The following is a 12,926-nucleotide window of genomic DNA, read 5'->3' as shown; positions in this document are numbered from 1 at the left end:
TACCACTTATGCTTAGTAATCCTTTTTAAGTGAGAAATATCCCACAAGCAATCACGAAAGAACATTATAAAGAGGTTGTTAATGAATTATAAGTGTGGGATATTAATCAACTTGTCATTACCCCAAGCTAGGAAATGTGGCAAGAGAGGATCCACAAATAGGTTCAATCACTCCCTTGAAATATCATAGCCTATCATGAAAAAAATATGACCATGCAACTACCTAATCCAACTATACTTTCTTATAGCCTGTACGAATAATATCAATCACTTACAATTATGTGCATGCAGCAATCCATCTCCTAAAATATATTCTCAATGACTAGGTCATAGATAATTAACTTAGCGACTATCTCCTAAAACATCATACAAGCATGAATATATAGCCTTCTACATCACTCAAATGACCATGACGATACAAAGAGACAAATTAAAATGCATATACAGTCACCGTTAAGTTACCCCCAAGATCCATATGAGGGAGGACCCATGCCTTAAGAAAGTGGATCTCATTAGGATCACACGGAATTTGGGCTTTCTAGGTAAAGATAAAAAATCTTCATTGAGCTAAAGGACCAATTGCAATTGCTTCCTCTTCAATCAAATCTTTGACTTGCAATAACCATAGGAACGTTTCACCCAACACAAAGACATGACGACATACAAACCAACCAATCTACATGCAAGAAAAGAAGACCTCCTTATGCCTCGCCACCACCAAATGGAAATAAAAAAGAATGTCATAAAGACAAAAACATTTGCAAGCCATTTAGGGGAGAAGACCCAGTAGTTTAAAACCCTAACTTTGCGCTTCTCAAAATCCTACTTGGAAATTTCAATCACTCCCAATTTTTTACAGCGACATACTTGGTACATCCCTTGCTTATAACTAAGGTTTCATAGCCACATCATCATGTTTTTTGTCAAGGCGTCCAAAATAGTCCATAAAAAAGGTGAGACCAATAGTCATGCATAAGGGGGCCTCATACTTGTGCAACTGATGTGGCATCACATGATTGATTGCTTTTTACAATCAAGGATACATTTCATTCAATTGTAGGTATTAAAGTTAAACAACTATTGGTACAATGTTGTCAATAAAATTGAACAATAAATCAACAAATATAAGTATTAAATTAACAAGTACTATCACAACAATTGAAATACGCTTTGCTACTCGGTCCTCTCCAAGACACACGTCTTTATATTTGAAACCATGAGGGCTTTTAATCCTGTACATGCATAATTTTATTTTTTTAAGAAGTCATGAGAATCTTATAAGATGAGGCATGGAGGAGTTGGCCTCTACATTTGACATGAAATGTATCAACCTTGTGCAGTTGAACAAATCTTCAAATATGCTGAACACCATGTATGCAAAGTGCAGGAATTTTGTAGATTGTCTGAAAGTTGTTGCATCTCCTAGAACGTAATCGTTGTAGCTGACCCGAGACATGAGTATTTTAATGAAGAATCGATACTATTATATCAAAATCAACAAACACTTGTCCAACTTGATCAGCTAAACATACTCCCGGCATGTAATAAAGCAAGAACTTTATAACAGAGTATGTAAATGCATCAAAGGATAATAGGGGATTTTCACAATGTTTCTAGGATGAGGAACGGGATAGTTTCAGGATGGCAATTATTCTCATATATTAGGGATAGCTATTAAAAAAGTTACATAAAAAATAATATTTGAGCTAAAAGAAGCTGAGATTTTAAAAAAACTATTTTCCGACTGTATGTAAGCAGCGAACAAGGGCACAACTGAGGATATTTTACATAGGTTGAAGCGTCGGGACACCTCGCTATCACCGGAAAGACCGAAAAGATACAATAAGAATAAAACTTTGTTCGCTAAAACATGGCAGAATTACATAATCAACGAGAAAGGAAAATAAATTTGTGTTGCAGCAGCTGGATGCGGTGAAAAGAGCTACTGTATCAGACAATCAAGGAGATTCAGCAGATGACGGTTGTTATGAATGCCTTCGTCGCTGTCAACAAGAGAGTACGCAACCTAATACATTGGTTCTTATCGTGCGGGTCAGTTTCGTTGAATACCAAAACTTGTTTAAAAAATTAGGTGGGATTTCGAGGCGAGAAACAGAGTAGTTAAATTACAGTGGAAACGGTAAATGGTAATGGCTACACGAACGGGAGCGGCAATGGCAACGACCAGTATGAAAACGGAAAGCTGAAATGCTACGGTAACGGGAAATATCTGAGCTGCTGAAGCTGTGGGCCCGATCACCTAAGTCAAAGCTTCGAGTGTGCCGGTTAAGCCGGGCCCCAGAAATACATATCGATGTTTTGTGTCACGCCAATATTTGTCATAATACGCCGATAAGATCGAACTTCCCACCATCAAGGTGAGAGATATTCCTTACAAGATAGTAGTTGGAAGGACCCGCTAGTCCTAACCCTAACATAACTTTTTAAATCTATTCATAATTAATTCTAATTAAATTTCATTTATGCAAATGCAAAAAAATTAGGTTAACTAACATGTATTTTAAACAAATAAAGCGATACATAATGTTCATGCAATGAAATTATAACATGCAACGCTTATCATGTAACATAGTAAAGTGAAATGGAAGTAAGATACTCATGAAAGGAGATCAACATGAAAAATATCTATAACTAATGCACCATAATCAAATTAACTAATTAAATACCTTCATGCATGTAGTTCATGAAAATAAAAAGTAACGGTAAGTAAATCATTGATCAGAAGAAAATTTAAAAATATTATTATATATTTTCTTAGTTTTTCTATATGTTAGTAAATGACATTTTTGAAGGCCTTCAGGGCATTTTTAGCCCTTGAAAGTGCCAAAAGAAGGTATGTTCTTTCACGATTTCGCCTACAACTCTTGGAGACCTTTCCAACGAGTTAAACAACTCCTAATTTCGAGTCCTGTGCAGAAAGTTATGCCTAGTTAAAGTTAGGACAAATTTTATATAGTTTTTTTTGAAAAAATTACATAGTTTTAGATTTTATTATGTAAATAAACCTGATATGACTGTTGGTTTTTTGATTGTCAAGGAGTTGTTGGTGACCTTTGGAATCCCTTGGACTACTATATGTTGGATTTTCGAATTCAATAGAATACTTTTTGGCTTGCTTCAATTTTGTATTATCTTGTTCATCCACACCACCGTAGGTTCTCACTTAGATGTTGTCGTCCGAATCCACAATTTGGATAAGTGATATCAGAGCAAGTTTGCTCCTGTATGTCATATCACACGCGATCAACATATCAAAGATTGAGGTTGGAAACAAGGAATCCTTCAGACTACCTTCCTTTGAGACGCACATGATCGCAGATGGCTAAGTTGCACACTGATGAAGACATTAAAGCATTGGTCGCAGATGCATTGACAAAACAATGAGAAGAAATGATGGAGCAGTTCAAGCAGATGTTGGAAAGTCGTGGGTCACCTGCAAACCCACCATTCACAGGGTATACACCATTCAAGGTGCAAGTGAATTTCGATATACCCACCTTTCAAGGAACAATTGATGCAGATGTCGTTGATGACTGGGTTTCAAAACTGGAAAGATATTTCTCTGTCAACCAATTCTTAGATGAAGAGAAAATAACTTTCGCTCTTCTCAAAGCTGAAATTCATGTGAAAGATTCTTGGGAAGCGAAGTTAGCAACCAAGGTAGCAAAAACGGGCACCACGTTCATCTTTGATAAAAAACCCACATGGGGAGAATTCATGGAGCACATAAAGGAAGAATATTTTCCTGTAGATACATATGAACAAAAATATATGCACTGGCAATTGCTTCGACAGAAAAAAAAGACCAAATTGTTCAAGAATATACTAATCTATTTCATGCTTTAACAACAAAACTTGGCATCAAAGATTGTGAGAAGCACCGAGTTTTAAAATATTAGAGTGGACTCCATAGGTATATTCAAACCGAAATGGAATTCCTGAACATATAGAGTTTACCTAGTGCATATAAATTTGCTACAAAAATTGAGGAGAAATTCAAATAGAAAGGAAGGAGGGATAACTTCACAAATAACAGATGGAAGAGCTCCAAGGAATCTCCTCCCAATTCACCAACGAAAAAGGCATGGGGTATGAAGAAGACACAAGAGAACAATATGTGGTGTGAATTCCATAAGAGTCCCTCTCACAACACAAAAGATTGCAGAACCATAAAAAGCTTAATAATGGAGACACATGAGGACAAGGAAGAACCTCGGGTGGCAGAATCTTTTCGCAATAAGCAGTTGGTGCTTATTTCCACCCTTCTATTTTCCCACAGCTTATTTTCAATTCCTAAAATAGTAGCCGCTCCACTAAAATAGCAAAAGATTCTAAATTATCCTTAAATTTGCACGGGAACACTCTAACTGCTTAAAATTAAGCAGAAAATAGACTTAAGCAGCCGCACGGGAACATGAGGTAAGTCATGAAAAAATATAGAAAAATTTGCCGATGACACTCACAAATTTTGGCATCAAAGTGCCAACACATAGACAAAACAATTTAAAACTAGACAACCTTAAATTTCAGTTTTCATAAGAGTTTTTTACGTTCATTAATATCAATGCTACTAGCTCGTTTTTTATTTCTGTTTCTTTGATGCCCTATTCCTTATGGATAATGAACAGCGTAACACTTCAATCAAGGCATGAAAAGATTGAAAATGGAAAAGAGGAAATGTACTGGCTTTTGATAAACAAATTGATGTCAGATATATCCTATAATCCGTAATAACTATGCAGTCATAAGTCACATAGTAATATAAAACAAATCAATCTATACAAAGAAAACATGTAGGGATAGAGGAAGTATAGGGCAAATAACAGCAAGCCAAGGAAAATTACCCTGCAAGGACGTAGAAGGAGAGATTGGAAACGTGATTCCACCACAAACAGATCGATCTTCCCAAGTCGCTTAGAAGGGTCGATGGAATTGCAGACCGAAACAATCACCGAAAAAATGAAAGCAAGAAAAGAAAAGAAAAGATTTGGAAACCCCCAAAATTGATTAGTCGACCTCTATTTATAATTGGTGTAGCTAAAATTCCATCAAAATGCATGAATTTAATTTAGATAATTACTGATTTTAACTGATTTTAGAAGTTCAGTTTGAAAGGAAACTTAACTGCATTCCGAGCTAATTTCCAAAATTCACTTTGGTTTTTCTTATTTTATTAAATTTTTAATTTTTAATTTTTTATTTAAAAGAATATATATTATATATTTGCATGGCAAATACTAACTTTATATATTTTTATTTATCAACTTTTAATTGATTTAAAATCTTAATAATTTATCTTTTTGAAAATTATTATTATATTTTATTTATTAATTAAAACCTCTAAATCATGAATTTTTGTTTATTTAGTTTAAATATTTAAATCATTTTATTTATTTTGGTCTTTTAAATTTATTGAATTATTATTAACTTTATGTTTGCACATGATTCCATTCTGTGGGTTGATGCCAGTGTGCTAGAAGACCCCTCCTTGGCCATATGTTCATCTTCGATAGTTACCCTGCACCCACCTTGCACTTGACAAAATCGTCAGATAACGATTAAAAAAAATTCATTATAATCATCATCATAACATTAACTAATGAAATATCATTAATAACATTAAATATCATCACATAATACCATCATTAATGTCATCACATAATATAATGTTGTTATACACTAATAGTATCAAATGTCTATAATTGTCACTGTCTAACATTTGATTAAAAGTAACCTAAAACCTATGTATCTAAAACGGGTCATGGCAATAGTCCTCAAAGCTAACTAACAAATTCTTACAAAGTGGGTATGAACTACAAGTCTAACCATGTAAGTTCTTGGAAAAACACAATGTTTAAGGGTAGGTCCCCATGTGGCTTCTTAGCTTATTTTGGCTAGCAGTTGCAGCTTAATTTTTTTAGCATTAATTTGTGGAGCTGGTGGCCCCATGAATGTAAAATTTTGATGCTTATAAAATAAGCAATCATCTTAAATTGCATTATTAAAAGAACTACTTAATTCTAATTGGTCACATAAATTGTGGAGAAAAAATTGGAAACAAATAAAAAGAGGGAAATTGTTTTGGAGAGCCACATGTCAATCTTCTCAATAAGCAGTTGCTGCTTATTTCCAACCCCACCTTTTTTCAAAGCTTATTTTAAAGTTTAAGCAGTTGCTGCTCCACTTAAATAGGAAAAGATTCCAGTTTATCTTTTCCTCTTAATTAAAAATTTGCATGGGAAAACTCTAGCTGCTTAATTTTAAGTAGAAATTGCACTTAAGAAGCCGCATGGGGACATGGCATAAGAAAAAAGAGAGTAAACATACACAACTTGGCTTAAAAAGATATTAAGTACCAAAAGTATTCTTAATTATTCATAAGTTCCTATCACATTAGTGCAACCCATGCCTTTACATGACACACTCTTAGGTGATGAAACTAAGCACAAATATTAAGATTGGCATTGTAAGGACCCAAGAAAGGACCTCGACAATGGAAAAACCATTAATTGAGCAAAACCAAGAGAAATCAACCAATCAAGAAGGCTTAGGTCCCCTCAACAAGTACAAGATGAATATAAAATATAAGAATTATAGTAGACTTGTCAACATGATCACAACTTAAACTTGACCAATATATTCAAATTTGGTCATATTTATAAAATGGTCATGGAAAGGGGTTTAAAAGTCATAGTGGTTTAATTAATTCCTTTTTAAAGTGCGCTAAATATTAATCTTGTAACCTTGGATCTTAGTAAATAATAACCACAAAATAGAAATTTAAAGAAAAATGTTTCTAGACCTTTAAGACAGAATCTTGTGAAGTTGAGCGAAAAATTTAAATAGGCCAATGGTGAGGGGTCAAAATTTGGGATGGAAAATTGAATATGTTAGCATAAAGCACTATGCTTAGAATTGATAGAATATTATCTAATTCTTGTGACACAAAAAATATTTTTTTAAAGGATTGTTTTAAAATGTCTTTCACTTGAAAGATAAAGCCAACAATATGCTCTTTTTGTAGAGAGTATTCTCTACACAATTAAAAATGTTGTCTTTCTAATAAATGGGATGGATTTTCATAGAATCATATGTATAGATTTTGTATTAAAAAATTATGAGCTAAAAAAATTTAGAGCTTTTTGGTCTCTAAAGTATGAAGTGTTATATATATTAAAATTGACCTTTCAGATATTTTGAGCACATTAGAAAAGTACTTTTGTCTCTAGATTACACCATATGAAATTTGATAGTCCCCTTGCTTTAAAATTTTGCTTCCGGATTCAAAAATTTGATACCATGTTTGAGCAACAAATTATGAAAGTATAATGATGCCCTGATATATGTAGGACAAGGAGGAAGTAGGAAGGCAAAACTAAAATTTGACTTATATGATTCATGTAAGACACTCGAGACAAGTGTTAGAGCATGTGTCTTGTGGGTATGAGTTGAAACAACTAAGCTCTTAAGTGAGATTAAGTTAGTGTAAATAGGTCTATAAGGTCTTAGAGCTAGATAAATGGAAACTAGATGTATAAAAGCTCTTTTCTTACAAACAATAGTTACCATAATTTAAATATTATTTGAAAAACCATATTCAATGAATAAATATAAGAATCTACTCATAGAATGAAGCTAAACTAAATAGTTTAATAAGGGTGATATCGCAAGATGTGTCCCACTTGTGCAATGGGGCCATAAAATTGAGCGGAAAATGATAAAATAAAATGCTTTTAAATGAAGAATATTCACTACAAGGTGATGTCCCCATAGCCTTTAGATGAAGCGTTTGTCAAATTTAAAATATTTCATATTCAAAAAGCTTAGTTTTTTCTTTACAACTATTTTAGACTTAGATGTATAGTTTAAAATTGAATATTTTAATACTGTCTTTTAAATATTAGATTTGTTTTAGATTCCTATTTTTTAATTATTACTCTCAATTATTTTAAACATAAATTAATTTAAAAAAAATATAGTTAATGAAAAACCTATATCTCTTTCTTCTCTTACATTTTAAATCTAAACATTACATTTAATCTAATGATTTTCTTTAACTTTAATTAAAAAAATAAATGTACAACTAATCCATACTTTTATTATCTTTTATAAAAAATAACAACAGTAGAATATATTGCATACACAGACTATTATGTTTTTACACACATGTAATTTACTTACGTAGATGAATTTGTTTTATCTTTCTAATTCCAATACAAGGCTCTTCATTTTCCTTTGAGTTTAATGCTTAAGAATTGTCTTAAAAAAAAGTATGATCTTTTATAAAAAATAACAACAGTAGAATATATTGCATACACAGACTATTATGTTTTTACACACATGTAATTTACTTACGTAGATTAATTTGTTTCATCTTTCTAATTCCAATACAAGGCTCTTCATTTTCCTTTGAGTTTAATGCTTAAAAATTGTCTTAAAAAACATTTTTTATTATCTTATCAATAGGCCAAAAAATTCTCTTTAACTTTGAGCTGACTGAATGTCGAATTAAATAGATGTGTTCCCTACTTAGTGGATCATTGACACGTGAGATGATCAAATTGGTAGTTTGTAGCAATATTGTAATCACATGAAGTTTCCTTTTTTCTAACAAATATTTGTATTAGCATAGCATGTAAGAGGTACTCATTGCAATTGGAGTTATAGAACAGAGAAGGCTGAAAATTTGAAAATGAGAAGAAAGGAGAATCTAATGTGTATAAACTATTTACAGGTATTAATATCTTGTACAGCTTAAGTCTTTTGAAATAGATATTTCGTTTAAGTGCTAGTTGTAGATATTTAAGGGCTATTTATATATATTTTTTTAACTTAAAATCTTTTGTGATAATCTTTCTTAGAGTACGCATTAAGGAAGGAAGGTTTGGAGGACAAGACGAAGGAAGGACGATGGGGGTTTGAGTGGGTGCTAGGTAAGGGGCACCTCATCTCATTTCTTCCGATCCCATCGAGTGCTTTGGCGTTGGTTCCGATGATCTATACGTAACATGCCGTAAGAAGGAAGCTCTGGCTATGGTTGTCTATAGGAAGTAGTGTGTTGGCTAGCGCTTGGGAGTGCTAGGTTTAAACCGGCAGATGCCGGTAGTAAAGAAAATAGAATGGCTGGTGGGAAGCGTCGGGATCTCCGTGTCATAATCAAAACCTCACTCACCCGATGTCATGATCGCAGGAAGACAGCGTAAAGATCCTAATAGAAGTAAGTAACCTTTCTCGGGTCGATCACCAGGGCTCTGCTCCTTGGTCCCTATGAAAAGCACTTCAGTGTCGGTCGATGACGAAAGCTTTGTTGGCTCAGTTTCGGTTTCCATTTATTTTAAGTTTAATAAGTTTAATTATTCAATTTTTAAGTTTTTTTTTAATGGCATTTTGTTGAACTTTACCTGTTTTGAGTTGCATAGCCAGTCAGGTTATTTCTGAGTGAGGACCTTTCCAAAATCAATCTGCCAGGTTACTTCTGAGTGAGGAGCTGTCCAAAATGACATGTTAACTGCATGTTAAAATGTTAAAATTTATGTTATTGCGGAAGTCACAGTTAATTCTGTTGATCATGATTGATCTATAATTTTCATAGAAAACAATAACACAAAAATTATTGATCCGTACTGTACTGGTTTGAAACCAATTTAAGCGCAGGTGAAGACCCTATAGTTTTCATTTGGGATGCATGTGAAGAGTGGGTCTACACGCTCCACCAAATGCAATGATTGTGAACTTTTCGTAGCCCTATACTATAGATCCATCTTCACCATATGGTTGTAATTAAAAAGCTCGGAGGCGAAATCCACAATGACCTTCACAAAATGGGTTCTGCTTATTATGGTCTGTGCAGCGGTTGCAGCTCAAGCCAGGGCATGCAGGGCCAGATGTGAAAATCATCATTACAGCTGCTCTAAACGCGGATCGTTTCCGTGTCCTTCTCGCTGTCCGCGGATTTGCTACGTCAACTGCAAGCGCTGCAAGGTCAAATGCCCCGTGGAGAGCACCCGTAAGCCACAGAAATTACTAATTCTCATGTTTACAACAAAATAAGAGCTATTGTTTTCTGGAAAATCATTGTATCTATCTAAGATGTACTACTTTGTGTGCAGGACGTCTGTCTGAAGCATCTTTGTCTGCGGCCTGTGACAAGCCGGGTGCGGTGTGCCACGACCCGCGGTTCATAGGCGGGGAAAGCAGTATGTTCTATTTCCACGGCAAAAAGGGCAAAGACTTCTGCCTTGTCTCCGACAAAGATCTGCACATCAACGCGCACTTCATGGGCAAGAGCGCAACGCAGGAGCAAGAGCTGAAGCACGACTTGACGTGGGTGAAGTCTATCGGCGTGCGCTTCGGTTCCCATCAAATCTACCTTGGCGCCAACAAAGTTGCCCGCTGGGAAAGCGCCCTGGATCAGCTCACGCTCCTTGTCGATGGGCAAAGCGTTCTTCTCCCGCCCCGTAGAGGCGCCCAGTGGGAGGACCGGTTGAGCCCGTTGAAGATCACACGTGTACTGAATGTTAATGCTGTAATACTGCAAGTGCCACACAAATTCAGTCTAACGGCCTGGGTGGTTCCCGTTACGGCCGAGGAGTCTAGGGTTCATGGCTACGGGATGACTGAAGATGACTGCCTTGCGCACCTGCAGCTGAATTTTAAGTTCTGTGAGCTCAGCCCTAATGTGAACGGCGTTTTGGGGCAGACGTACTCTTCTGGGTTTAAGAGCCACTTGAAGGTGGGCGGTGTTATGGAAGGGGAGGATAAATTTGCAGTGTCGCATCTCTTTGCTACGGACTGTAAGGTTGCCAGGTTTGTCGAAGGAATGGAATCGCGGCTCGGGTTCTTTAGGTTGTCCCCCACGGTTTAATGCGACTGGCCGGGGTATTGTGTGCCGCTGTTAGAAAGTGAAGGGTACTTAAGCCTTCTAAATAAACGTATTATTATTATTATATGTGAGGCTGTTAGAACCATGTCGTGTGGGCAATACAGCCAGGGAATTGAGCAGGTGAGATTATATTTAAAGCTGCTCTGTTCAGTGACGCTGAACGCGTTGAGGTTGGCCGTTTAAGATCAATGTATGGTTTATCACTGTACTACTGTCATCATTATAATATGTGGGGCTGTTGATTATTATGTTGAAATTGTGTTGTTTAGATTAGATTTAATGAAGTCCTGGTAAGGTTACACGCAAAATTTTCTTGGAAGTTTGAAATCAACGTATGATTTATTAGTGGACCATGTCGATTCAGATATAAGTTTACTCATGTTTATAGATTTATTACCAGTTTTTTATTAAGTTCTCTTTATATATATATATATATATTTAATTTTGAGTTGTTTTTAATTTTTAAATCTTAATATAAATTCATTACTTTTAAATATTTGTATTTGTATATTTTAAGATAGGAATTTATTGCATTCATTCTATTCTATCTTTTAATTAGCTGAGCCAATCATTGTTGACTCCCTGTCTTATAGATAGTAGGGGAGTAGTAGAGTGCAGATGATAGTTGTTGGTCAGTACTCTACCTGGAGTATTAGTGAAGACAATTAAAAAATTTGGAAAAAAATCGTAAAATATGTTGAACTCAATATTAGTGTGGTTAGAAGGGTGGATATTAGGAGTTCTAGATTACCATTAAAAAATTACTTTTTATAATTATGGTTAGGTTATTACATTAGGTTAATGAATAGTTAAATATAAATTATAGTTATTGTTTAAAATGTTGATGTGAAGATTTATATAAAATTATCCGTTTGAAATTACCAAATGAAGGTTTACAAAAAAGTCTTTAATGTTTCCATTTTTGCGTAATCTATTTATTTATGCTTTGTTTAGCAAACTAGCTCATGGGGTCATCCTAAGATGGTTCCTCTAGTTCAAAGAAAAGAAGAGAAGATTATACAATATCAATCTTGATGCCTTCTTGTTAATCCTAATTATGTGTGCAAACCTTACATTATGATGGGATTCTAATTTACTTTAGCGACAACTATTTTGTCAACATTTTGAATAGACAAAAGACACTATTATATTTTGTAATTTATATTATGATCAACATAAGGATTTGATTATCAGTGGAGATCTGTGCAAAATTTTACCAATTTTAATTTGGAATGTTTTATCATGGCCTATTATTGGATCAATTGGTTATTTGACTAGATCTATTGATTGTTCTACTAATGGTTATGCTAGCTAAATTGGTATTGGACCACCTTGAATTGCTCATGCTTATCACTTGATTAGTTGGTTGATGTGGTGAATCATCAGAACAAGCTCATAAAAGTTAGTTGAAGGAAAGGTCAAAACATTTAACCCCTTAAATAAATTTGTCTAGAATAAACTTGTCATCCAGTGATTAATACTTTTAGTTAACCCAAAATATTCAACTCGATTATTATAGAGGATGCTAATCAATTCTTATAGTACTGGAGACCTTCCTTTAAGACATTAGAAGAGGAAGAAAAAATAATTCAAGTAGACTAAATTCATGCTCAAGTTTCGTATTGATTACAAACATTTGCCTCCCTACACATCACCAAACAAAAACAAGACTGAAATTTGTAGATAAAGTCATTTACTATATCATTAACATTAATTAGTAATAAACCATGTGACAAATATAGAGCATCACAAAGAGCAATAAATTACATGACTAACAATGTATATAGATACTCCACATTTTCACTAATCTAACTACAATCATCAAGTACTTAGCAATAGCAGGGGAAGGGTTTCAGTAGTGGACATAGTTTCAATAGTGGACAACTTTTTTGTCAACCCAACCCCCTGTTATTAGATTGTAAAGGAGCCCAAAAAATTGATAACGAAAAGTTCATTAATGAATATCACATGTACCAATAGTGGATAATTTTGCACAAATGTCCTAGTAGTGGTGCACAAATTGG

The 12,926-nt window shown here is 34.3% G+C and overlaps 1 protein-coding gene across 1 annotated transcript; it reads left to right on the top strand.

Annotated features, from left to right (window-relative positions):
• Window positions 1-9,396: 9,396 nt before the first annotated feature.
• Window positions 9,397-11,158, top strand: LOC131045127 (uncharacterized). Its single transcript, XM_057978661.2, has 2 exons — window positions 9,397-10,026; window positions 10,130-11,158. The coding sequence occupies exons 1-2, from the start codon at window positions 9,828-9,830 to the stop codon at window positions 10,882-10,884; spliced, it is 954 nt and encodes a 317-aa protein (XP_057834644.1). The 5' UTR covers window positions 9,397-9,827; the 3' UTR covers window positions 10,885-11,158.
• Window positions 11,159-12,926: the final 1,768 nt, after the last annotated feature.

The sequence above is a fragment of the Cryptomeria japonica genome, unplaced genomic scaffold (assembly GCF_030272615.1).
Source record: "Cryptomeria japonica unplaced genomic scaffold, Sugi_1.0 HiC_scaffold_735, whole genome shotgun sequence".
NCBI lineage: Eukaryota > Viridiplantae > Streptophyta > Pinopsida > Cupressales > Cupressaceae > Cryptomeria > Cryptomeria japonica.
The sequence above is the reverse complement of the archived record's forward strand: the minus strand, read 5'-3'. Positions and strand labels throughout refer to the sequence as shown.

What these genes read in the sequence shown, in the direction of transcription:
- LOC131045127 (XM_057978661.2), top strand. Translation starts at nt 9,828, where the DNA reads ATGACCTTCACAAAATGGGTTCTGCTTATTATGGTCTGTGCAGCGGTT. An exon ending in ATGCCCCGTGGAGAGCACCC is followed by an intron (nt 10,027 to 10,129) that starts GTAAGCCACAGA and finishes CTTTGTGTGCAG; the next exon opens with GACGTCTGTCTGAAGCATCT.